The following is a 27,984-nucleotide window of genomic DNA, read 5'->3' as shown; positions in this document are numbered from 1 at the left end:
AATATAATTATTTATCACCTGTTTTAATTTATTATTGGTGTGAAGTCATACTTGCAGATTTTTGTTGATGTTAAAATTGGATGGCTAAACATGTTTATTTAAATACTTACTTTTTACGGCTATAATAATAATTCGTATTTCGTAAATAATCGTATATAAGGAAACATTATCGTCGAATTTTACAGACAATCCGGGTTTTGGTTTTGGGGGACTTTTTCTGTCAGGTGATAGGTGGGCGCGGCTTGTATTCTTGCAGGAAGCTGACGCGAACGCTTTTGTTACCATAGTAACGAACCAATCAACACTGCAGTGTCAGATAGATGCGCAGCAAACAAAACCCTCTTAAATCTTTCTTTTCTACAAAGTTTTGGCTAATAATTTTGTCAGATGGCTACGGTAGTGGCACAGTCTCATTATATATTCGGATTGCGGACAGGCGTGAAGAATAATTTGTTGTATTTTGATGAGCAAACCGTAATTTTTCCGTGTGGAAACAACTGTGTGCGCTATAACATCAATCAGAAATGCCAGAAGTTCATTCCAGGTAACGTTAACTTAAAACAAAACTTGATCATAATCTTTATTCGCTTCAGATGTGAGACAACAGGCTATGTCTATCTATCTAACAAGATGTCTGTCAAAGGTTTGGGGTGGGTAAAACTTGTTTTTTTCTTTTTGATAAATTAATACTTTTTATTCAGGATTGATGTCTTTAAATAGATTTAAAAAACGATAGTGAAGACATTGTTATAGAAAAAAAAAGAATTTATATTTTGTAAAATATTTCATTTAAAAAATAAATATAACTTACTGTTCATTTTTTTAACAATTAACGTTACAGGTTCCAAAAAATAAAACTTATAATAATAATAATAATAATGAGCAGCACAACTGTTTACCACATTGATAATAAATCAGCAGATAATTCGATGATTTCTGAATGATTATATTACACTGAAGACTGGAGTAACAATGCTGAAATACAGTTTAATATTAAAACATCAATTCAACTTATTTTAAAATAGAAAAAATCTTAAATTGCAATAATATTTCACAATATTCAACATTAAAATTCTTACTGATCCTAAACTGCGTGTATTTCATTTTTATGATCATATCTCTGTTTCCAAGTTATATATTTGGTACTTATATTTAAAAAATATTTTAGAGTTTGTTTGTTTTTTTTGTATGATCAAGTAAACCTAAGTTTCTTTAGTCCAGTGTTTTAATGTTCTCCCGAGATTGAAATAAATGTTTTAAAAAGTTTATAATATTATTTTAATACATATATAATAGTGTTATAGTATTTTTTCTCCACTAATACAGGAATGTCCCTGATGTATTTTTATGTGAAGTGTTTTTCCTGATTTTGGGATTAAATGTGGCTTGGATATGTTCTGTGAGAAGAACCCATGTTTGGAGACCAACATCTGTTTCCTGTGTTTGCACAGGTACAGAGAGAAGTCAGGGCATGCAGGCCTTGGCCATCAGCACAAACAGGCGTTATCTGGCTGTCTCTGAATGTGTAGAGAAAGCCACCATCACTGTGTTTGATCTCCAGCACGAGCAGAGCAGAAAGAGGAAAGTGCTGACTGGAGGAGAGACTGCGGTGGACAAGTTTGTCTGCATGGCCTTTTCTCCTGACTCCAAGTATCTGATCGGTCAGGCAGGTGGGCCAGACTGGACTCTCTTCCTCTGGATGTGGGAAAAGAAGAAGGTGATGGCCACTGTGAAGACAAGCACCGATGGCCCCATAAACCAGGTAAACACGTTTAGCAGGAAGGGGACTTAAAATAGTAAAATTTCACCTCAAAATCAAAAGACAAAAACAGAAGATAAAGTCTTTTTATAGGACCATGGAGAAGTTTGGCACTGTGCCATTATTTTCATGACAATTAAACATCCCCCTTCCTAACAGAAATTAAAGTTACAATTAGTTACTGTTACTGTTTAAAGGATTAAATACATTTTTTGCAAAAGAGCAATGAAAATTGTGTGGGAAGATCTGGGTAATTATGTCAAAAAAAGATTAGATGGTCCTAAAAAATATTGTTTATGTTCTTCAAACGTAAATATAATATCTTATATTTCTCTCTTTTGATTTTGGTTTGAGTCATCACAATCCCTCAATTTAAGATATTATATAAAAAAATATATTAATATGAATTTTTCTTTTTCTAAATCTTTTTGTCATCATATGTAGGAAACAGCATCATTCTTGTCAACTGAAACGATAATAACAAAATATTTTTACTATTTGAAAAAGCTGTAAGGCTGAAATAATATCAATAAAAAAAATCAAATTTAGAGTTAATTTTTAAAAATATTAAAACGTTGAAGCCATTAAATTACATTATTTTAATTATTTAATTCAACTGAACTCAAATTAAACTGAAATATACAAAACTAAATAGTAATAAAATATAAAAATGATAAAATCACATAAAAGATTATTAAAAACTATAAAATAAAAAAGTGCTAAACTAAAACTTGAACTACATTTTAAATTAAAATGTTAAATATAAATAATATAAAACAAAAGCTTATTCAAAATATTAATAAAAAAAACAATAATATTACAGTAATAATACTGATAGGAAATCAGGATTTTGATCAAATAAATGCATATTGAAATATATATGTATAAATTGTATAAAGATCATTTACTATTAATATCTATAATTATAAAACTATAAGTAGTACATGGAATAAACTTCTGGCATTTCCACATGAAATACGATGGTTTTCTCATCAAAACATAACAAATTATTGTAACATTATTTTCAGTTAAACACACCTTTGCTATAAGAAAAGAAAATCCTATTTTACATATTCTCATTACCATAATGCAGATCAAGCAATTCAATTTTAATCTGACCGTTAAAAGCCATCTTGATCACAGGTCAGAATTACTGCAGTGATCAAGCTGTCCCAATACAATCTATCCATTCCCGTTCTCAGATCAGCTTCAACCCTGAGGACAACACACAGATCTGTGTGAGTGGCAACGGGGTGTTCAAGATCTTTCGCTATGCTGGAGAAATCCTGAAACAGTCCAGCACATTTAAAACAGACACCCATCACTTCCTGTGCCACACCTGGGTGTCCACGGAGCAGGTGGTAGCTGGCACAGACGCAGGTCAGCTGATGATGTTTGAATCAGGCCGGCAGCGCTGGGAGATGAATGTGACGCCCGTGCAGAAGCTTTACAGGTGAGTGGAATCAACTGTGACATCAAGTGCTTCTGCTCATTTCAGTTCATACACTGTAAAATCCAATAGTTTACCTTACTTAGATTTAATTAGTTATCTTTACTTAGTCGTTATACTTACTAGGTTTTATTAAGTTTCAGCTACTTTCAAGGCAAAAAAAACAATTTATTACTGTTTTGAGTGACACCTACTTAAAATATTCAAGTAACCACAAAGGAACCAATGACATTAATAAACCAGTGAGAGGCAGCAGTGCACTAATATGTTGCTAATTGCCGTTTTTTTTTTAGCTCACCATTATGGTGATTAGCGTTCCCTTTGGTTGGGCACTTGAAACTTAATTTATGTCACTATAATTTTCTCTCTATTAATGGAGAAATGTTTCATGAAATCAGAGTTATTTGATTTCAAAGAAAAGTAATAAATAGGTTGCTTTTATAAAATTACCTATTTTTTAATTAAAGCATTTGTTTGTGTGTGTATAATAATGACCTTTTTGAGATTTTATTTTTCATAAATAACTGGATATGGTTTTTATATAATCCTTAAATAGTGAGTGGTAATATGCTGAAGTCACACACAGACTTAAACATTCATCACGTGAATCACATCAATGATAACAATTAAATTTAATTTATTTTCATTAATTGTAAAAATAGCCATTTATTTGCTCTTTTTGTTGTGCTACTGCTGACACAAGACAGCAAATAAAATTGGCAAATAAAAACAAAGCAACTGCATAATTTATTCTGCGCAATGCATTCTGGGAGTCAGTGAGTAGCTATACTAAGTCATGAGTAAACCTAAATGAAAGGATCAAGTACCCCCTACAGTTCTTTTTTAGTTACTAGAACTCTTGTGTAAGTTAACTATACTAACTAAGCATTTGTCAGTACAACATACTATTCCTATTTCACTATACTTAGTTTTTTCAAGGCAATCAGTTTGCATGCTTTTTTTAAGTAAGCCAAACTTATTAGATTTTACAGTGTACAGTACATGCAGTGTACATACAATACAGGAGAAATCTGCCAAGTATCTCATGTTTTTTTAAACCTTATAATGCCTTGAGGGTGATAATAGTAATATATGACAATAATAGATACAGTATGTACATGAGTTATTGAGGACCAATATGTAATGTGTCTTATTCCAGTTTATATGCACAGAACCCTGAATAAATTTATTATTAGGGTTTTAATTATTCAGCTTTCTGGTACATTTAATATATGTCTCATTATGATGTATTTATGTATTCATTTGGCAAAACAATGGCAATTAAATCTGCAACATTTTAAAGCCTAACATATAAACTGTCATGAATGTGTATTCCTTTCATATGTGCATGTTCTTTATGCAGTCAGTCAGAAAAGCAGGACTGTAACGAGACCTTCTCCACACTGCCGCGGGTCACAGCCATTGTAGGTTATTCTAATGGCTTTGCTTGCTCCGCTGGTCCTGGCACTGTGTGCTTGTTTGAGAAAAGAGAGGAGGAAGACCAGTATAAGAAGACCAAAGAAATAAAGGTGCCGTGACATTTTCTCATTCTAAAAATGTTAACAGGAATGTGTCAGGTTGATCCTGAAAGGCTTTTTTTTTGGTCTTGTCATCTAAGATTCCTCCAGAACTGTTCAGCAATGATCCCAGTTCTGCAGAGCAGCAGGAAATCAGCACTCTGTGCATCAGTCCGTCTGAAGAGACCCTGGCCGCCAGCACAGACCGCGGGCAGCTCTACAGCATAAGCCTCTCCCTAGCCGAGCTGAACAAGGTGCCGTCTGCCGCACTGTTATTATAGTTATTTTTTTATTATTAGATATTGGGTTAATTTTTTTCCTCTTTTTAAAATTTTATATAGTTTCTTTATTTTTATTATCTATATATATATATATATATATATATATATATATATATATGTATATATATATATATATATATATATATATATATATGTATATATATATATTGAATTCGCTTTTATTTCTATATTTTCATTTTAGAACAATTCATTTTGTTTTGTTAATTTTTATTTCAGTTTTAGCTTTAGTTCGATATAGGTCTGTGCAAAAATTGAATTCGATTTTCATGCACATCTCGTCAGTAAAGGCTCTCCTGTGATTAGTAGTATATCTCCAGCACGTGCGTTCAGATCAGGGTTGCCAGGTTTTCAAAACAAAACCTGCCCAATTACTTCTCAAAACTAGCCCAATCGTGTTTCGTTCCGGGCCATAAAACATACGTTTTTTTGCTATGGTTGCCTTGGTTAAATTCACATTTTAGGGGCTGAACATCACGTTATTGGGGACATGAAAAACAACCGCAAACTTGGCAATACTGGTTGGCATTTACTACACAAAGCCCGTAGTAGACAATCTACATAAAATCACTTTCAAAATCACAGGCATTTAATAGCTGATTTTGAAAGCGATTTTGTGTAGCTAGTAAACTACGGCTCTGTGTAGTAAATGCCGCTCTGCCTGAACCAGTTTTGCCAAGTCTGCTGTTGTTTTTCATGTCCGCGGGGGGGACGTGACCCCAATCCCAATAGCGTGATATTTAGCCTAGCTTAAAATGTGAATGTTTTGCACAGCCCTAGTTTGATTTGAGTTTTCATTCATATCCAGTTAGTAATTTTAGCACTTTAAAAGAATGCTTCAATCAAAAATGAAAATTTGCTAAATATTTACTCGGGCCAACTAAAATTTAGATGAGTTTGTTTCTTCATCAGTACAGAGTTGGAGAAATTTAGCATTACATCACTTGCTCAGCAATTGATCCTCTGCAGTGAATGGGTGCCGTCAGAATGAGAGCTGATAAAAACATCACAATAATCCACAAGTAATCCACACCACTTCAGTCCATCAATTAATGTATTGTGAAGCAAAAAGCTGCATGTTTGTAAAAAAAAAAATCCATTAATTGAGATGATTAAACTGTCACTTCTGGCCAAAATACCAGTCTATAATCTAAACTCAGACCTGGGTAGTAACGGATTACATTTAATCTGGATTACGTAATCAGATTCCAAAAAAGTACTTGTAATTAGAGTAAACTACTTTTTAAAATAAGTTACTTTTTTATGTATTACATGATTAAATATTATTTACACAATGGTATTAAGTTGTTCACAATTATTGATTCTCCTAAATTTCCTTTTTTACGTTTATATATTTTTTTCTAATAAACCTGCCGCTTATATACGTTCGTGATTCTTCGAGTTTTTCGGCAGAGAGGGGGAGGGGTGGCAGAATCACACTCAGAAGAAATCAGCAACAAGATAATGGAGGGGAACACAGCCTTTAATCACTGGATGTACAGACATCATTTCATTTTTTTAAAAAGACAAGAGAAAAAAGTAACTGTTCAGTGTAAGCTCTGCCCACCACAGATTAATTTGCTGTCCACGGATATCTTTGACCTAGCAAAATTATTGCTGGGAATTTTATGTTCTTTATTATATTTTTTGTAATGCTGAATTTTCTTCATTTTCAAAGTGCTACCTTATGCACTTTAAGGCCTCGTCCACACGGAGATGCGTTTCGCTATATACGCATACATTTTTTATCGTATAGTTGTTTCGTCCACACGGATCTGGCGTTTTGGGAGAGTGAACCTGATATTTTTTTAAAGCAGGGGTCCCAGAGTGGATACATTTTTAAAACGCCGCCATTGTGTTTTCGTGTGGACGGTGAATCCATATACTTTCTGAAACAATGATGTCATTGTAACGATAAAACCTTCATATTCATCCGGAAGAAGGAGGCGGGAACCGGCGGACAATCAAAAACATTTTAATAACAAAATAAACACAAAACAGCGCACCAGCCCCTCACGGACGACTGGTGCGCATAAAATAAAAACCAAAACACAACTAAAAGCCCAGGCCTGGTCCTCTCTCGTCCTTCACTGTCGTCGCTCCAGTTTTATATCCTTCCATCTCCTCCATGGGCCTCGAGACCGGTGGGACGAACAGGTGTAGTTCATCTCCAATCACTCCCCCGGCCTCGCTCCCATGTCCCTCGGCCCCGCCCCACTCGTCACATACCCCCATCGCCCCTCGCAGGCCGGGGGGTACTCCCGAGACTGCGCTCTACTCCCCCCCCCCTCCCTCCGGGGGGGCCGCTCCCGGGGACCTGCGGGAACCTGGGGGTAGGACAGGCGAGGCGAGAGAAAAGGAGATGGAAGGAGGAGCGACAGAGACGAGAGAGGGGAGAGAGAAAAAAAAAAAAAAAAAAAAAATTCCGGTTCCCAGACGCACCGCTGCTCGGCCCTCCACCAGCTGGGTGATCTCCTCCGCGGTGCCTGGCGGTGGCACTGGACGGCCCTCGGCGGACGGCACGACACTCCTCCGCCGCCCGGTGGACGGCGACGGCTCCTCCGGTTTTGGGCAGCCGGCAGGAGTCCCCCGTTCCCTGCTCCTCCCCGTTCCGGCGGAGGCAGCAGGCTCCGGCCACCTGGCGAACGGCGCCGACTCCTCCGCTCCCTCACGGACGGCAGCCGTCTCTCCACATCGTGGGCGGCCGGTAGCGAGCTCGCCCGTCCCCGGCAACTCGCTCCAGTCCACCGCCTCGAGCGTCCATGGCGGCACACTCCTCGCCAGCTCGATGGCACCGCGGATTCACCACAGCGGCGAGGGATCTTCAGCAGCGCGTCCCTCCTTCTCCCGGGCTTCGGCACCACTGTAACGATAAAACCTTCATATTCATCCGGAAGAAGGAGGCGGGAACCGGCGGACAATCAAAAACATTTTAATAACAAAATAAACACAAAACAGCGCACCAGCCCCTCACGGACGACTGGTGCGCATAAAATAAAAACCAAAACACAACTAAAAGCCCAGGCCTGGTCCTCTCTCGTCCTTCACTGTCGTCGCTCCAGTTTTATATCCTTCCATCTCCTCCATGGGCCTCGAGACCGGTGGGACGAACAGGTGTAGTTCATCTCCAATCACTCCCCCGGCCTCGCTCCCATGTCCCTCGGCCCCGCCCCACTCGTCACAGTCATCAGCCCATGTCTTCTCTGTTTTAAGTGTGTTTCTGTGGCAGAATTACAGCCCCTCATGCTGGTCTGGCATGTATACTACATCATTTTGTGCTTTCGTGTGGACGCAGATTTTTTTGGAGACGAGGGGAAAAAAGGATCTGATAGGGAAAGCTGCTTTCAGATGAAATATTTGACCTAGAAATGGTTTTTAATATATATATATTAGCAATGTTATTGTTGTTTCATGTTCTTTAATATTCATTTTTGTAATATTGTTTGTCTTTTCCTCATTGTTACTATGTTTTGAAATGGATAGAAATGTCATTTCTGTGTGAATTTAGTCTTTTCTAAAATTAATGTTTGCAATGTACCTGTTGTTTGATGTTTTTCATTGATACAGTAATATACACTTCTAGTACAACCCGAATTCCGGAAAAGTTGGGACGTTTTTTAAATTTTAATAAAATGAAAACTAAAGGAATTTCAAATCACATGAGCCAATATTTTATTCACAATAGAACATAGATAACGTAGCAAATGTTTAAACTGAGAAATTTTACACTTTTATCCACTTAATTAGTTCATTTAAAATTTAATGCCTGCTACAGGTCTCAAAAAAGTTGGCACGGGGGCAACAAATGGCTAAAAAAGCAAGCAGTTTTGAAAAGATTCAGCTGGGAGAACATCTAGTGATTAATTAATTTAATTGATATCAGGTCTGTAACATGATTAGCTATAAAAGCTTTGTCTTAGAGAAGCAGAGTCTCTCAGAAGTAAAGATGGGCAGAGGCTCTCCAATCTGTGAAAGACTGCGTAAAAAATTGTGGAAAACTTTAAAAACAATGTTCCTCAACGTCAAATTGCAAAGGCTTTGCAAATCTCATCATCTACAGTGCATAACATCATCAAAAGATTCAGAGAAACTGGAGAAATCTCTGTGCGTAAGGGACAAGGCCGGAGACCTTTATTGGATGCCCGTGGTCTTCGGGCTCTCAGACGACACTGCATCACTCATCGGCATGATTGTGTCAATGACATTACTAAATGGGCCCAAGAATACTTTCAGAAACCACTGTCGGTAAACACAAATGCCGTGCCATCAGACGAGTCCAAATTTGACATTCTTGTTGGAAATCACGGACGCCGTGTCCTCCGGGCTAAAGAGGAGGGAGACCTTCCAGCATGTTATCAGTGTTCAGTTCAAAAGCCAGCATCTCTGATGGTATGGGGGTGCATAAGTGCATACGGTATGGGCAGCTTGCATGTTTTGGAAGGCTCTGTGAATGCTGAAAGGTATATAAAGGTTTTAGAGCAACATATGCTTCCCTCCAAACAACGTCTATTTCAGGGAAGGCCTTGTTTATTTCAGCAGGACAATGCAAAACCACATACTGCAGCTATAACAACAGCATGGCTTCGTCGTAGAAGAGTCCGGGTGCTAACCTGGCCTGCCTGCAGTCCAGATCTTTCACCTATAGAGAACATTTGGCGCATCATTAAACGAAAAATACGTCAAAGACGACCACAGACTCTTCAGCAGCTGGAAATCTATATAAGGCAAGAATGGGACCAAATTCCAACAGCAAAACTCCAGCAACTCATAGCCTCAATGCCCAGACGTCTTCAAACTGTTTTGAAAAGAAAAGGAGATGCTACACCATGGTAAACATGCCCCGTCCCAACTATTTTGAGACCTGTAGCAGAAATCAAAGTTGAAATGAGCTCATTTTGTGCATAAAATTGTAAACTTTCTCAGTTTAAACATTTGCTATGTTATCTATGTTCTATTGTGAATAAAATATTGGCTCATGTGATTTGACAGTCTTTTAGTTTTCATTTTATTAAAATTAAAAAAAACGTCCCAACTTTTCCGGAATTCGGGTTGTATTTTTTTAGATTTAATATTTGACCCAGCAGTGATATTGCTGTTAATTTAATGTTTTTCAATATTAATATTGTTTTTTTATGTAGCTGTTTTGTAAATTTACAAGGATAAGTAAATATGCTTTAAAATCATAAGATGTGATTTTGTTTTATTCAGTGTTACTAGCAAACACTAACAGCAGGATACATTAGTGTAAGTATTTTTTAAGTATTAATTTTCCATACATTGCACTTGAAAAAGAAGCTATTGTGGCTCTTGTTGGTGAATTAAATATAGTTTTTGGAATATTTTTTTTTCTTTGTATCTGTCAAAATAGTAAAAGGTTAGGCAAATTCAATATATGTGATATCAAATAAGTGTTAGCACAAATGTAATCTAAATGTAATCCAAAAGTAATCAGATTACATTACCAAAAATGTGTAATCTAAGAGATTATATTACTGACTATAGTAAAACAGTAACTGATTACAATTCATAAGTAATCTACCCAGCTCTGCCTAAACTTAATAAGATAATTATCAGACCATTCAAAAATCATCATACTGCTGTGTTAAATATAGCCACGTGGGCTCAGGAGTAACTCCAAAAATCATTGTTTCAGTCCGTTGCTGCATCAAGAAATGCAACCTGTACACACGGAGAAAGCTATACAATCCTCAGTCCTCAACCCTGTGCTGATGAGTTGTCTGGGCTTGAGCTCATCTCAGATAAATCTCTTTTTTATTTTATCTATTTATTAGGTTATTGTCTGTCTTTTTTTAAACTGAGAGAGCTATTGTGAGAAACAAGATGACAACTTCACAATGTCATGAAATAGCAGCATGTCTAGTGTGATAAAAGAGGTGTTTTACTCATAGATCTGTTTTTACTCATAATACCAGTTGTGACTAATTCAGCTCTTTCTCCCGATGTGTTATCAGGGTGTGTTTGCTCAGTTTGAGCACATGTCTCACTCGTCCCACTCCAGCGTTATCACAGGTTTATCCACCTGTATCCGCAAACCGCTCATCGCCACCTGTTCCCTGGACCGCTCAGTGCGCATCTGGAACTTTGAGACCAAGTAAGTTCAGCTCTGTTGAAGAGACAAGGTGCTTTAATGTATCTAGTGAGCTTAAGACTGTGAGGCTTTTGTTTTGGGTCTTTATGCTCTTGTAAATGTCTGTTAAACCAGTATTTAATACTTTCTGAGAAAAGTATGTTTTGAGATTATGGTTGCTTAAGAAATATGTATCTAGAAATGTATAAATTGTGTCTTGGTAGATCTTACCACAAATTCCCCCAAATGCCTAAATCTTTTAATCCTACATTTATTATGGCTTTTCACTAGGGATGTCCTGATACCTTTTTTCACTTCCGATACCGATGCCGCTGCTTTGGCTATTTGCCGATTCCGATATCAATCCGATATTTTTATTTTCTTCTTGAACTAATACTAATACTACTACTAATAATAAAATAAATGGAAGCACTTTGCTCAATTAGCCATCTAAAAACATCTCATTCAAGTGGAGAACAAATACTTATCCAGTATATAGTCCACAGCAACAGTTGATTAAGAAAGACTGCCACCCTTTATTCAAACACTACAAAAATAAATAAAAATAATTAAATAAATAAAAATACAGGTACTTCAGTACTTAAAGCTACCAACAGGTTTAAAGTTAAAAAATTTAAACAGCAGCATGGCTGGGTGATGGTTGGTGGCATGGGTAGGGTGTATTTGTTTGTTCGGGTGGGCGATATGGCAAAAATTGCAAGCTGTTTAAGCATTATAGCCAAACTAATATTCCTATAAAAAAGACAAAGCTTGTTACATTAAGGTAACAAAATATTAAAAAGTATGGTTGATATTTAGGCAAAAGTGGGAGAAGATAAAAATCTTTATCATTATTTTATCTTTGTTATTAAAAAAAAAAGATTTCTTCTTCTGCTAAACATAAACACTATTTTGAAGAAGGTGGAAAACCAAACAGTTGCCGGTTCACAGTGATTTCCGGAGTATTTTACCCCTACTATCAAAGTTAATGTGGACCAGCAAATGTTTGGTTATCAGCTTCTTCAAAATATCTTCTTTTGTGTGCAGCACAAGAAAGAAATTAATATACTGTAGGTTTGGGACAACATGTGAGTGAATAAACAATGACAGAAATAAAATTTTAGGGTGAACTATCCCTTTAATTACAGCAGCCTACTGTCCCTTTAAAACCTACACGCATCTAATATACAGACCGGAAGAAATCACAGACCGAGGGCAGACCGGGCCCAAAGGGCCCTTTAGCGTCGGACCTCAAAGGGGGAGGGGCTCAAGCACCCCCGCCCCCCTTGTGCATGCCACTGAACAGCACTGCCACCCCTAGAAACATTTGTGTTGCAAAGTTTGCATTCAACTTTTTTAAGGTTAAAATACTTCCTCACTGCTGACATGGCTATTCTGGAAGTTAGCTAACTGTCATACTTATGCGACTGTAATTGGCTACTACTGTTATCACGTGACAGGATGCGCGCTTAACTGGATGTCGCAGCAAGGGAAATGCTAATATTCAAGCATTTAGGTGATGGTTTAAGCTAGATTTTATCATGGTTTAAGTTGGATAGGTATCGGATCATATTTTTTTCTCCGATCTCCGATCTAGCGTTCTGGGCCAGTATCTGCATGATACCGATGTCGTGGATCGGATCAGGACATCCCTAGTTTTCACACTTATTGGACGCCCAAATAAATGAACCCTTGTGAGAGATCACCCTTACTAAAATATAAAGCCAGCTGTATATTTCTGTTTATAAAGACTCATTTATATTTATATTTATATGTGAGTAAAAATAAAGATGTTATAAATACAGCATTATTTATTAAAGAAATATTAGATTTATCAAAACAGACTTTTATATTTTACTGTTAAAAACTAGAGATTTTAATAAATAAATGAGAAATGTTTCTTGAGCAGCAAATCAGCATATTAGAATGATTTATGAAGGATCATGTGACACTGAGCACTTTAATAAAAATTTAGCTTTGCATCACAGGAATAAATTGCAATTTTAAACTGTATTAAAATATAAATCAGTTATTTTAAATTGCAATATTATTTCACAATATTACTGTTTAAGGGGCCATTCACACAGAACACGTCTTGGTGTCTAAAAATACAAGACGCAGCACTCAGTGATGGTTTTCAAAAAAGCACAGGGAAAAACCATAGACTGTATAAAAACATGGACGTAGTGTTCGTGACGTCACCCATAGGTTTTTGAAGGTTAAATTGGGTGGTGCGGGCCGTCGCCATCTTGGCAACGCGTCACTCCGGGGTAATCGAAAATGCTGGTTGCTGAAGCCACACCCACCTAGCACTCTGGCGGTGAAAGCAGCGTGTTTGGCAAGGCCTACAAGTGGTCACCAGCTATAAGGCCAAACCTAGCGGCATCATAACAAGCTCTGCTTCTTTCCCAAATGACTTGAACAACTTTTATGCTCGTTTTGAATGCGCTGCTGAGGCATTGACGCGGGGAACATCTCCAACTGGGGATGTGCATGTTAAAGTGCCTTCATATGGGAACACACACACAGACATATCATCTCCCGATGGGGTTACCCTTGGCAGTCAAGCATATCAGGTCTCAGTTGCCGATAATTGTAAAGTTTTTAAAGCTGTGAAAATTGGGAAGGCTGCTGGGCCTGATGGCATTACTCCGTGTGTCTTAAGGACATGTTGTAGTCAACTTGCATCTGTTTTTACTGATATCTTTAACCTGTCACTCTCTTTTTGTATGGTTCCGAATTGTTTTAAAAAATCAATAATAATTCCTGTGCCTAAGAAAACAACTGCCACCTGTATGAATGATTTTAGACCTGTAGCCTTGACTTCAGTGATAATGAAGTGCTTTGAACTGCTTGTGAAATCATATATTAACAACTGCATTCATTCACAACATCCATTACAATTTGCATATAGATCAAATAGAGCTGTGGACGATGCTGTATCATTGGTTTTACATTCTGCACTTCAACATCTAGAGGGTAGGGATATGTATGTCAGGATGCTGTTTGTTGATTATAGCAGTGCCTTCAATACCATCAGACCTTCCATTTTAATACCTAAGATGTTAGACCTGGGCCTCTGTACTTCCATCTGCAGGTGGATACAGGACTTTTTAACAGGCCGTTCTCAGACAGTTGGCACTACATACTCAGCCCCAATAGTGTTAAATACCGGAGCACCTCAAGGCTGCTGTCTTAGTCCTTTATTATATAGTCTGTATACTTATGACTGTATTGCAAAATATCCCACAAATAGTATTGTGAAATTTGCAGACGATACTTCAGTGGTAGGACTTATTGACAGCAATAATGAAACTGCCTATAGGGACGAGGTGAGTAATTTGATCACGTGGTGCCGAAGAAATAATCTGTCCCTGAATGTGGGGAAAACTAAGAAGGTCATCATAGATTTTAGAAGAAATAAACCCACACATACACCTGTCTACATCAATAACTCTGCAGTTGAAATTGTTAATACTTTTAAGTTTTTAGGCATTCATATTTCAGACTCCCTTTCATGGTCTTTCCACATCACCTGTGCCATTAAGAAGGCAAACCAGAGGCTTTACTTCTTGAGGTGTCTTAAGAAATATGGTATGTCACTAAATATTTAAAAAAATGTTTACCGTTGTACAATTGAGAGTATACTGACAGGTAATATTACAGTGTGGTTTGGAAGGGCTACTTCAAGTGAATTGAATCTTCTGACATTTCATTGCTGTGGTACTCTGTACGAATATGCATATGGTAAATGGACTGCATTTATATAGCACTTTCAACAGACCACATGGCCATCCAAAGCGCTTTACAATTTGCCTCACATTCCCCCATTCATACACTCATTCACACACCGACTGCGGTGTCAGCCATGCAAGGCGCCATCCAGCTCGTCGGGAGCAGCTGGGGTTAGGTGTCTTGCTCAAGGACACCTCGACACTTGGTCAGGTGGAGCCGGGGATTGAACCACCAACCTTCCGGTTTGTAGACAACCTACATGAACCACTGAGCCACTGCCGCCCCATATATATGCATATGACAATAAAACTGAACTGAACTGAAAAAACTGAACTGACAATCCACCTGTCACTCTAGTGGCCACACCCTTAATTATGCAGAACTTTAAGGCTTAATATAATTTAAAAAAATGAGTTATAAAAAAATTCACCCCCCTCACAGTTGTTTAAAGCCTAATACAAAAAATAATTTTGGTCCATATAGCTAATTTTCCCCGCCATGACAACTGTGGGGGGGGGGGGGGGATTTCTTTAGAAATCAATCCATTTAAAATATATTAAGCCTTAAAATTGGGGTATTAAGTATTGACCCCAACTAAGCAAGCCAGAGGCGACAGCAGCAAGGAACCAAAACTCAGTCGGTGACAGAATGGAGAAAAAACCTTGGGAGAAACCAGGCTCAGTTGTGGGGCCAGTTCTCCTCTGACCAGACGAAACCAATTGTTCAATTCCAAGTTAAAGCAAAGTCAGATTGTGCAGAAGAATCATCTGTTTCCTGTGGTCTTGTCCTGGTGGTCATCTGAGACAAGGTCTTTACAGGGGATCTGTATCTGGGGCTCTAGTTGTCCTGGTCTGCACTGTCTTTCAGGGATGTAGAGGTCCTTTCTAGGCGCTGATCCACCATCTGGTCTGGATACGTACTGGATCCGGGTGACTGCAGTGACCCTCTGATCTGGATACAGACTGGATCTGGTCCCAGCCAGCATGACATGTGGGGCCCAGATGAGGGCTTCATGGGCGGCAAATGTGGGCCCCATTATGAGCTTGCACCCAGGATCCACATTGGGGCAAGCCGTGGAAGCCCAGACATACTAAAAGTGGGACCTGTAAGGGTACTGCATGGGTCTTAATTGGGCAATTCAGGTCAGACCCATTTGGGCCCCACCTGCCCAAATGGGTCTAAAGTGGGTTTGCACCCAGGATCCAGCCGTGGATGCCCAGGTGGGCTTTAAAAGGGATCTATAAGGATGTTATGTGGGATCTTAACTGGGCAATTCATGACAGACCCATTTGGACCCCACATGCCTAAAGGGGTTTAAAGTGGTCTTGCACCAGGATTCAACCGTGAATGCCCCTATGGGCTTAAAGTGGGCTCTGTAAGGATCTTATGTGGGTCCTAACTGGGCAATTCATGCAAGGCCTATCTAAGCCCAACCATGCCAAATGGTTTAAGGAAACCATCTAAGAAAAACTAAAAACGAAGAATGAATATAAGTCCAAGATAAATACAATACACTTGACGCTTTGAACTGCAAGAAATATATTGTTAAATTGAACAACAAAAATGATCTTTAAAAAACAATTTAAATGTCACAACATACTGGTAAACACATCAAAAATATATATTTTTTAAATCTCTGAAAAAAAAACCTCTCCAAAAATACATTAATACAAAATACATCCCCACTCAGCCCATAAATATGCCATGCAGGACCCATATATGTGTTCCCAGATCAAACCCATGCCCACTTGGCCCATAGATAAACCATGCAGGACCCATATATGTGTTCTCAGTTCAAACCCATGCCCAATTGGCCCATGCCTGTCCCTTATGGGGCCCATGTAATCAGCTCATATGGGCTTCCTATGTGGGACTCATAACACAAAACCTTCATGGGACCCGCTGATTTCTCCCAGCCAAAGCTCATGCCCACACAGTAACCATGCAACCCGTACTCAACCCATCTGTGCCCCACATGTCATTGCTGGCTGGGGTGGCTACGGTGACCTCGAAATAAGAGAGAAACAGACTAATATTAGCATAGATGCCATTCTTCTAATGATGTAGCAAGTACATCAGGAGTTATATGAAGTGTTCCCGGTTCCGGTTTACCTAATTAATGCAGCCTAAAAATCCTTTAACGGATTTGGATATTAGAAGCGTTAGTGGATATTAATGTGTTATGTGTAAGCCAGGTTAAAGAGATTCTTTAATCTAGATTTAAACTGCAAGAGTGTGTCTGCCTCCCGAACAATGCTAGGTAAGTTATTCCAGAGTTTAGGCACCAAATAGGAAAAGGATCTGCCGCCCGCAGTTGATTTTGATATTCTAGGTATTATCAAATTGCCTGGGTTTTGAGAACGCAGAAGACGTGGAGGGTTATAATGTAGCAAGAACTAATTTAAATACTGAGGTGCTAAACTATTCAGGGCTTTATAAGTAATAAGCAATATTTTAAAATCTATACAATGTTTAAGGACCGGGCTAATATGGTCATACTTCCTGCTCTAGTAAAAACTGTAGCCGCTGCATTTTGGACTACCTGGAGTTTGTTTACCAACCGTGCAGAACAACCACCCAATAAAGCATTACAATAATCTAACCTTGAGGTCATAAATGCATGGATTAACATTTCTGGATTTGACATTGAGAGCATAAGGCGTAATTTTGATATATTTTGAGATGGAAAAATGCAGTTTTACAAATGCTAGAAATGTGGCTTTCTTAGGAAAGATTGCGATCAAATAGCACACCTAGGTTCCTAACTGATGACGAAGAATTGACAGAGCAGCCATCAAGTCTTAGACAGTGTTGTAGGTTATTACATTCAGAGTTTTTAGGTCCTATAATTAACACCTCTGTTTTTTTACCAGTAAGAAATTACTCGTCATCCAGTTTTTTATATTGACTATGCATTCCGTCTGGAAAATGACTGGAAATCCTCACAGAAGCATCCCGGTTGCTATAGAAACAGTGAGCGCTCTGAGACATGGTCTTACTAATCTAGCCTGAGAAATAAGCTTTTTGAGGAAAGTAACAACATTTATGACACAGTTGTTGTTAGAATTCTATGGTGATTTCAAATATGAAATTTAATCCTAAGCTTTGTGAACAGTTTTGAGAATTCAAAGTGATAGGACTTTTTTGGGTGCTCGATAGGCATTTCAAAGATGCCTGCCGAGTGACATGACTTGTCTTAAAAAGACTTTGACTGACATTGATGAGTGGCGCTTCGTGTAATTATTTTAACTTGACACGAGCATGCGTACATCAAGCACAAGTTTACATAGAAAAACAATGGAAAAGTACTGCATTGGAATGGAAAAACTTTTGGAAAAAACTTTGTGAATGGTCCCTTACTGTATTTTTGATCAAACAAATAGAGACTTGTTAAGTACTTGCATAATAAACTTCTTTCTAAAACATAAAACTTTTTTACTGACTCCTTATGTAAAACCTTATTATTTTTATTAAATACATTTAATTTATATTTTAAATGGACTTTGACAGCCCTAAACATATTAAAATTCCATCAGTTCTGAGCTGTCAGGGCTTTTGTATCAGGGATTGTGCTGGATATTTCTAGTAGCATGAGTGTGTGTGTTGTCCAGTGTATTAGAGATGTATAAGGAGTTCCAGGAGGAAGCCTACAGCATAGCTCTTCACCCCACTGGACTCTACATCCTGGTGGGATTCTCAGACAAACTCCGTCTCATGACTCTGCTCATTGATGACATCAGGACTTTCAAGGAGTTCACTGTACGCAGTTGCCGTGAGGTGTGTCTCCACATTGCTCAAGTTTACTATTATCATTTTATTTATGTAAACAACATTGTTCTTGTATAAGCATTGCTATTACAAAGTTTCATGTTTTACATGCCTGTGCATGTTGTGGATTGACTGTGGTGGCTACTTTTCCATGCATTTGTCCCCAGTGTGCATTCAGCCACGGAGGCCACTTGTTTGCTGCTGTCAATGGAAATGTGATCAACATCTACTCCACTACTACATTTGAAGACGTCCTGAATATGAAGGGACACAATGAAAAAGTATGTGTTCTGAAATTGAAAGGAAAGGTTCATCCAGAATTGAAAACTCTGTAATCTCTGTTCCATTGCTGTGTGTGTGTGTGTGTGTTTTGTAGAATACGATATCTTTAATGTGGAAATCCACTGTTCTAATTTTGCCTCCCTGAATAGTCTTTAAACAGTGTCTATGTTATTGTGCGGTTCAGGTGCGGGCCATAGCGTTCAGTGCAGACGACAGTCGTCTTGTGTCATGTGGCATGGACGGGGCCGTGTATGAGTGGAATACTCTCACCGGTACGCGAGAGTCTGAGAGCGTCCTCAAGACATGCAGCTACACAGGAGTGACCATCTCCTCTGACGCAAAGACATTCTTCGCTGTCGGGACAGACTGCTCTCTGAAAGAAATCCAGGATTGTCAGGTGGGCACGTTCTCAGAAGACTCATTTGACATCTCAAAACCAAAGCCACTGGATTCTGATTGGTACCTTAATGCAGTCATTTAAACAGGGGTTTTAACCGGTTTACAGTATTCTGTGTATTTCAGAATTTATAGATGTGGTTAGTAGAATAGATAGTTCAATAAACAGCCTTTTTTACCGAAAATATTTATTTTAAACTTCTTGGTCATTTTCTTCCTCAAGAAAATCCTCAGGCATTCCTCAAGATAAAAATGTGGGTTAATACTCTTGCTGCAGATCCTTAAGGAAGTGCGTACCGGTGATGTGGTTTGCACCACTGTTGCCATGTCTCGTTCAGGACGAGTGCTCTTCATTGGAACTTCCACTGGGACTGTGAGAGCCATCAGATACCCTCTACCCATCCAGAGTGACTGGATAGAGTACCAGGCCCATGCTGGCCCTGTCACTAAGGTTTGTACTGCTAAAATTCACTGGTATGTGAGCTCTTTGTCAGAAGTCAAGCATGTTTTTCATTCTTATTTTTATGTCTTGTGTCCGTAGATGGTTATCACTTTTGATGACCAGTTCCTCATAACTGTCTCAGAAGACAGCTGTCTTTTTATCTGGAAAATCATTGACAAAGAGGGACAAGGGCTGAAAAGAGAGAAGGAATTAATATATGCAGAAGAGATCCTCATCACCAAATCAGACCTTGAGGAAAAGGTAATCTTTTTCCTTTGTGTTGGTCATTTTAAGCTTGATACAATTTTAAGGTTAAGTTTTAAACTATCTCAACACTGCATAAAACATAGAGTTTTAGAGAAGATGTAGGAAACATTTTGGAAAATGAAGACAGAACTGTCCTGCTGTAAACCACAAGAGCACCTGCAGCCTTTTTTCATCTTGTGCCGAACCGTCCTGCAGAATAAAATAATGCTGGACCTGAACGCACGAGTGACAGAGCTCCAGGAGGAGAACAAGTACCAGCTCAGCCTCAGGGACATTGAATACAAAGAGAAGATCAATGAACTCACTGAAAAATGTATCCAACAGATCAATACACTTAATGCTGAGAAAGAGGTCAGTGTCGAGAGCTTCAAAATGAAAACCATTCTTATTCTGGAACACAATGGCTTATTAAACTTAAGATGTTTATTTTTTATTACAGGTCCTGAAAGCAGAGAAGGAGAAACAGCAAGCAGCCCATGTTAAAGCTCTCTCAGAAGTCTTAGAGAAACATGATAAAGAGCAGCAGGACATGGGTAAACAAAACATATTTCATTCATTTTAACAAACTGTGGTTTTCCATGTTGTCCTAATAGGAATCCTTGCAATCAGAGCGAAAAAGCTCCTTAGACAGATTTTGTTTTTCTTTTTTAAGTTGCTTGGTTTAAAGGTGTTTTCTGTGTCAGGTGCGCTTTATACAGTATATCACTATGCTATGGGCATTGAACATTAACTAGTTAAAGCTGTGGTTGTCAACATTTTAAACTCCAAGGCCCCCATCGTCCAACACAATATTAGAAGGCCACCCATGTAGGCTAATATTTTTGCTGTAATGACAAAACTTCTTGTTTTCAAACATTGAAACTAGAAACATAAAGAAACTAGGAGTCTATTTAAAATAATAAAAATAAAATATACACTTGAAATATTTACAATTATGTACAATGTCTTTATGGCCTCCACAAGTTCACAATTATGGGGTTCACATTTCAGTCATTCATGGCTACTGGATAATTTTATATTTTGTTTTGTTTTTTAATTATGCACAAATAGCAGTTTCTGTATGACAAAGCTAGAAAAAGTCAAATACATTCTAGAAATTTCCATGACTTTTCCATGTGGAAATCATACCTTTAAAATATAGCAATAACAGTACACATATATAGTATACTGTATACATTAACCAAATTTCCCAAGACCACTGGAACAAATTAACATAAGAAATATGTCTTGTTTTTTAGTTGTTTTAGCCTATTTTGAAGCTTGTTTTTTAAAACCATTTTAAGCTATCTTGATACCCACATTTTGCTGAGGCTCGCTTGTGTCTCCAAGGGGTTCTGGCCCCTTGGTTGAGAATCACTGAGTTATCTAGTTTTCACACTTGACTGAATATTAGTTGATATAGAACTGATATAAATTGTGTCTACATTTCTTTCAATAAGCATTAATGTCATTTTGCTTGTGATGTAAACCTTTACTATCGTCAGAACCAGTCAGTATCCCTCTCAGCGTTAGCCTATTTGGACTAACTGAAGCTGCTCTTCACAGAGTCGAGCAATAACCAGAAGCTCATGCTGGAGTATGAGAAATACCAGGAGCTACAACTGAAGCTTCATAAAGTTCAGCAGGAATATGAGCAGCAGCTGCACAGTGTGGAGGAGAGCAAGACCCGAGCCCTGGAGGAGATGATGCAGTCTTATGAGGCCAAGCTGGAGGAGAAAATGATGCTGGTCACCCAGGTAAAGTCAACTGAGAAATATTATCATCTCATGTTCCAAACCAGTATTGCTTCTGTGAAACACAAAAGGAGATGCTGAATCATTTACTGGCCACTCTTTTCAATAATGTTTGGAGTCTCTGCATATCTACCCCAGCAATGACAAAAAAAAAAAAAGTTTGAAATTTCAGATTAAATAATAATTTTCAAACAAAATATCTGATTCTTTTCTTTCCAACTTGCAGTATCAGGATGAATGCCAGCAAAAGGTTCGGGAATTTGATGAATACATAAAGCAGGAGGAAGAGGACGCAGATATGGAAATCCATGAGATCCGCTTGAAATACGAGCAAAATCTTAAAGAAGAAAAAAAGGCCAACACTAGGCTCAAAGTGGAACTAGATACCACAACAAAGCAGGTCGGTTTTGACTTCTTCACTTCAAATATACTATGTATAAACAATGAAAAATTTGTATAATGCTTTTTCATAATACATAATGTTTCAGAAAATGCAAGTTTCAATGTTATAATTAGTAAGTATTTTGCTATCAGTTGTATCAATGTCTATATGGCAGTAATATACAGTACAGCTATTAGATGTAATACATGTTTTGTGATTAGTTAACATATTCAGTATTCAGACGATTACAGGTTATGCTTGTAATTATTACAATATAAAGATAATGTTTGACAGTTTTTTATTTCGATTTAAAGTTGGCATCATCTTTAGTCTTTGCAAAGGCTGAATACAAACTAGAGCTGGATCAGTCTGCAGTTAACCGATAGAAACAGGAAAGCAAAAGGGAGAAGAATTAGTGCAGGCAAAAGATGATCAAAGCAAGGCAAAAGCTTGGCTAAAGAGATTTATCTAGATTTAAACAGAGAGAGTGTGTCTGAGCCCCAAACATGATCAGGAAGGGAATTCTAGAGTCATGAAAATATTAACCTCCTGAAGTAGACTTGAAATCCTTGATACTATCAAAAGTCAATCATTTTAGAACCTTAGGAATAATAATAATAAAGGAACAATTCATAAAAATCCATAAAAAGAACAAATTCTGAAAATATACTCTCAGGCCATCCAAGAGTCCAAGTCAGAATGAGAGTCCAAACTGATCATAAAAACATCACAATAATCCACAAGTAATCCACACCACTCCAATCCATTAATTAACGTCTTGTGATGCCAAGAACTGCATTTTTGTAATAAACAAAAAAAAATTGTTGCTTCTGGCTAAAATATGAGTCCTTTATCCATAATACTAACAATTTATCAAGTGAAAAAGTCATCTCGAGAGAAATATACACAGATCAAGCACTTTTAACAAGTAAAAATAGTCCAAACCAGTTCTAAACAAATGTGTTGGGGGACTATCGATGTGAGAGAAAAACTGAGAATGGACTTTCTTGCTGTTGAAAGTGTTATTATGGATTATAAACTCATATTGTCCAGAAGCGACTGTTAAAAGTTAAAATGCCTTAAGAGTGGATTTGTTTTAATACAAACACACAGATCTTTACTATTTCTTTAAAGAGCATGATGGACTGTAGTGTGATATAAGGTCTGTTAAATACAAAGGAATAGTATTTTATAGACAACACTGAACGTAATCAGTGGATAGTGTAGAGATGACAACAGTGGGGGGATATGATCATATTTTCATGGCTGAGTAAGAATGCTAGCAGCTGCATTTTGGACTAAGTGTAGTGTGTAAATGGAGGGAGCTGAACCTTATGTAGCTTGTGTTGTGTTGTACAGTTTCATGTTCTACAGAGGGAAATTGAAAACAGGAACTTGGAGATCGAGAAGCTGAAGCAGGAAGTGCAGAAGCTGCAGTCAGTGATCAAAGCATTAGAGAACGACATCACTGGGCTGAAGACTGCAATTCAGAAGAGAGATGGGATCATACAGGACAAGGTGAGAACATATGACGATATGAGCAAAACCAAGTCAAGTAAGTCCTCTGTATCCCTGTTCATTTTAAGACATTTAGATGTCTAAACAGTTATTGACAGATTTTAAAATGGGAAATTCACTCCTTCATAGAAACCTTTTGAATTCAGGATGATGGAATTGAAGTTCAGAAATGCTAACTCATTACAAGGTTTCATTCCAGCAGCACCTGATTGAGGGGAAAATGTGCAAGCAAGCACGGTCAATTAATGAATGTATTATGGATTGAAAATCAATCAGTCTTAATTAGTTTATTTTATATGGGCAAAAACTGATTTAATATTGTCTCTCCATGCCATCTGACAGACTCCAGATCTGATACATGAACTCAGAGTCAGTATATTTAAAGGTTTAGTTCACCCAAAAAATGAAAATTGGTCCATAAATCACTCAATCTCAAGTAATCCTATGTGTATATGACTTTCTTCTTTCAGACGAATCCAGTCTATCTTTGATCTTTCAAGCTGTTTCATGGCACTCAGCGGGTGTTGCATGCATCAGTCCAAAAGCGGTTAAATAAAAAGCGCCCTTCCATAAAAAACAAAGTGTCTCACACAGCTCCGGGGGGTGAAACAAGTCCTCTTGTAGTGAATCGATGCATTTTTGTATGAAAAATATCCATATTCAAAATGTAATAATCACTATAATCTAGCATGCGCTCACTGTTGTAAACAGAAGTAGCTCTAAGCTGATGAAGTCTGAGGTCAGCGTTGTGCATGTGCTGTTGAGTCTTGTGAAAACCAACGTTTGTTCACAGGAGCAAAGGTAGCAATGTTTCCTTACTTTAGCAAAGGAAACCCAATCTCCTCTTGGCTTATATCGATATCCTCTGATATTCTTCTTTACAAATCCTTGATTTGTTCTTCGAATTAGTGACCGTTGATTTGTAAGTCATTCGCCTAGAACTGCTTCAGTGTACAACTCTGAGCGCAAGCTAAATTAAATTCATTATTACATTTGAATATGGATATTTTTCTTACAAAAAACGTGTCAGTTAACTACAGAAGGCCTTTGTTCACCCCCCGGAGCCGTGTGAGACACTTTTTTATAGATGGATGCTTTTTAATTAACTTCTTTTGGACTGATGCATTGCAACACCTGCTGAGTGCCATGTAACGGCTTGAAAGATCAAAGACAATTTTTTATATAACTCCGACTGGATTCTTCTGGACTCTTCATATACACCTAGGATGACTTGAGGGTGATTAACTTATGGGCTAATTAGATTTTTGGGTAAACTAACCCTTTAAGTTTCAGCTACTAGGAAAAAGAACATGAGAGCAAAATTGGTTCTGTCTCAACAGGAAAAGAGCATCTATGAGCTAAAAAAGAAGAATGACACACTTAACAAAACAATTGAAGTGATGGAGTTCAGGGCTGAATATATGGAAGAGCAGATTGAGCCAAAAGAGAACGAAATCCAAGAGCTAAAGGAGCAAATGCTGGAGGTGGGACACGTTTTACTGCATATGTGCCATGTGTCATCCCTTCAAGCTGCCATGTTTTATTCAGCCCTTTCTTCTTGAGCCACATCATGTTGTGCACTATATTGCTAAAAAGTAGCATTCAATAATAACAAAAACATCATTCATTATAAATTAATGTGTTACAGAACAGTCACATATGTAAATAAAAATCAATTTACATTTACAAAATGAGTGTTATGAAAACAGTGTGATAAAAGATGTGTGTTTCAGATGGAGGGAGAGCTGAAGGAGTTCCATAAGACAAACACACAGCTGGAACTGCAAATTGCTGAACTGAACTTAAAATTGAAAACCAAAGACAAAGAAATGCACAAAGAAATGAGGAAGGTTAGTATGTGTACTGCACTGGACATCTTCAGGGTTCACACTGGCACAACAGGTCTCCATGTCACTGTGCTGTTGGTTCTAATTGATCTTTCATTCAATTTAGAACCTTCTGTCATCACAATTGCTTAGTAATCATAGATAATACCCATGTACATTTAAAATTTAAATTAAATTAAATTTATGCATTTAGCAGACGCTTTTATCCAAAGCGACTTACAGTGCATTCAGGCTATCAATTTTTACCTATCATGTATTCCTGGGGAATCGAACCCCAAACCTTGCACTTGATAACACAATGCTCTACCAGTTGAGCTACAGGAACACTGTACATTTACTACATAGAATATTTTCTTTAAAGGAATAGTTCACCCAAATATGAAAATTTGCTAAAAAATTACTCATCCTCAGGCCATCCAAGATGTTCTTTGTTTCTTCATCTTAACAGATTTGGAAAAATTCGGCATAACATCACTTACTCACCAGTGGATCCTCTGCTGTGAATGGGTGCCGCCAGAATGAGAGTCATAACAGCTGATAAAAACATCACAATAATCCACAAGAAATCTACACCACTCCAGTCCATCAGTTAATGTCATGTGAAGTTAAAAGCTGTGTGTTTATAAGAAACAAATTCACTGAGATGTTTTTAACTTCAAACTGTGAAGATTCAAACCAGCTAAAACGTGAGCCCTCTATCCATAATATCGCCTTCTTCAGTGAAAAAGTCAGCTCGTCTGAATCAGGAGAGAAATGTGCAGAGATCAAGCAAAAACAGTCTCAAACAGTTCTATACAAATATGTTGGTGGATTTCGATGTGAGAGGGCAACGGGTGAATTTTTTAAGTGTTATTATGGATTATGGACTCTTAATGAGTCCTTATGAGAAATTTGTTTCTTATAAACCCTGCTTTTCACTTCACAAGACATTAACTGATGGACTGGAGTGGTGTGGATTATTGTGATGTTTTTATTAGCTGTTTGGACTCTTATTCTGACGGCACCCATTTACTGCAGTGGATCCATTGGTGAGCAAGTTATGTAGTTACATTTCTCCAACTCTTTTAGATTCTATTAAATAATTTAATAGTTAAAAAATCCTAAATACTCAAATTAGTTATAATGTACAGTGTGAAAAATTGGAAAATATTAAAAAGCATTATTTTTTTAGATTTACTTTAAAGGTTACATTTAACAGTACTTATTTATTTGTTTTTTTATTATTCTTTGTTTTGCTTTTTAAATAGTTTTTATTTGAAATCAAATGCCAATGACTGGCCTGCTGTCGTCCTCTTCAGTTGCAGGACGTTGGGGTTCTGGTACAGAGATTTAAAGCTGACCTTCACACATGTGTGGAATTCATTCAGGACCCAAAAAGATTAAAGGAACACATCCGAGAGCTCTATAAATGCTACGTTGAGCCATCAGATGTGGTAAGATCAATACATTTGGGTCATTATTCGTGCTGTTTTGATTTCCAATGAATGAAGCTTGTCTGGTGTGTGACTGTAGGTAGAGACAGTGGCGGTGGACACAGATATCCAGAAGGAAAACCACAGACAGAGGGAGCACTATGAGAAGATTATCACCACACTGAAGAACCAGCTCACCAGAGACACAAACGTCCTCCAGGCCAACAATACAAAGCTCATGAAGGTGAGAGAAACAAATAACAGTGTGCAGTTAAGGTGAAAATTAGTATCTTTAGTCTGACAATTGAAATAATGGTACTTCTACTGTAGCCCATCACTTTCCTCTAGTTTAGTAGTTATTATTTAACATTAAATTAGACAGTAAATATCTAAATGGATTGATTTTGCTAATTTTTTAACACCTGAAGAAATGAATAGTACTAACTATTCATAGTTAGTACTAACTAGCCATTGGAGATAAAGATTCCAGTGTATCAGTATGCAAAGGTTGTTTTATTCATACTATGAGGGGAGGAGATGGAAGAGTGTTTCACCTTCAGTGTTCCTTCAATCACTGCATGTGTTTGTGTGAAAGATCTCACATCTGTCATCTGTGTCCAGGACAATGTCATCCTTATGAAAGAGATCAACGATCTGCGTCAGGAGCTGCGCACTGTCCGTATGCAGCTGCACAACTCTGAGAGTCAAAGCAGCTTTAATAAGAGCTCTGCTATCCCGAGAGGTGACCAATGTCAAATCTATGGGTTTTGGATAAACCTGAGTAAAAATGGACCGTGACATCATTGGTGTTCATGTTCGAGGTTCTCAGCTACATTTCTTTCATGCTTCAGGTGCAGCTTCAGCAGGGAGGAACGGCTTGATGACGCAGCAGAGTTTAGAAGAAGCAGAGAAGATCATCCAGTTTCAGCGACTGGAGATCCAGAGGCTCAAGCAGGAGATCAATGGCCAGATGCCTTCATCCAGAACCAAACTACCTCCACTCACCAACTGAATGCACCTCTTGTGCTTCATGCATGAATAAAGTGTCAAATATAAGTCATAGATTCTTTATGGATCAATGTTAATAGA

General features: G+C 37.8%; 1 protein-coding gene across 2 annotated transcripts; it reads left to right on the top strand.

Annotated features, from left to right (window-relative positions):
- Positions 1–296: 296 nt before the first annotated feature.
- cfap57 (cilia and flagella associated protein 57) lies at positions 297–27,984 on the top strand. 2 transcript variants are annotated; one of them, XM_059502401.1, is made up of 22 exons: positions 297–544; positions 1,452–1,762; positions 2,962–3,212; positions 4,573–4,738; positions 4,828–4,980; positions 10,998–11,137; positions 18,460–18,625; positions 18,784–18,897; positions 19,083–19,295; positions 19,572–19,745; positions 19,836–19,997; positions 20,199–20,354; positions 20,443–20,536; positions 21,549–21,739; positions 21,963–22,136; positions 23,478–23,636; positions 24,977–25,120; positions 25,370–25,486; positions 26,782–26,916; positions 26,996–27,139; positions 27,517–27,637; positions 27,753–27,984. In XM_059502401.1, exons 1-22 carry the CDS (start codon positions 388–390, stop codon positions 27,905–27,907), a joined length of 3,597 nt encoding a protein of 1,198 aa, XP_059358384.1. In that variant the 5' UTR covers positions 297–387; the 3' UTR covers positions 27,908–27,984. The 2 variants fall into 2 exon arrangements, with proteins under 2 accessions (XP_059358384.1, XP_059358383.1); XM_059502400.1 differs by having other exon boundaries at positions 27,747–27,984.

This window comes from Carassius carassius, chromosome 20, assembly GCF_963082965.1.
Source record: "Carassius carassius chromosome 20, fCarCar2.1, whole genome shotgun sequence".
Taxonomy (NCBI): Eukaryota; Metazoa; Chordata; class Actinopteri; order Cypriniformes; family Cyprinidae; genus Carassius; species Carassius carassius.
The sequence above is the reverse complement of the archived record's forward strand: the minus strand, read 5'-3'. Positions and strand labels throughout refer to the sequence as shown.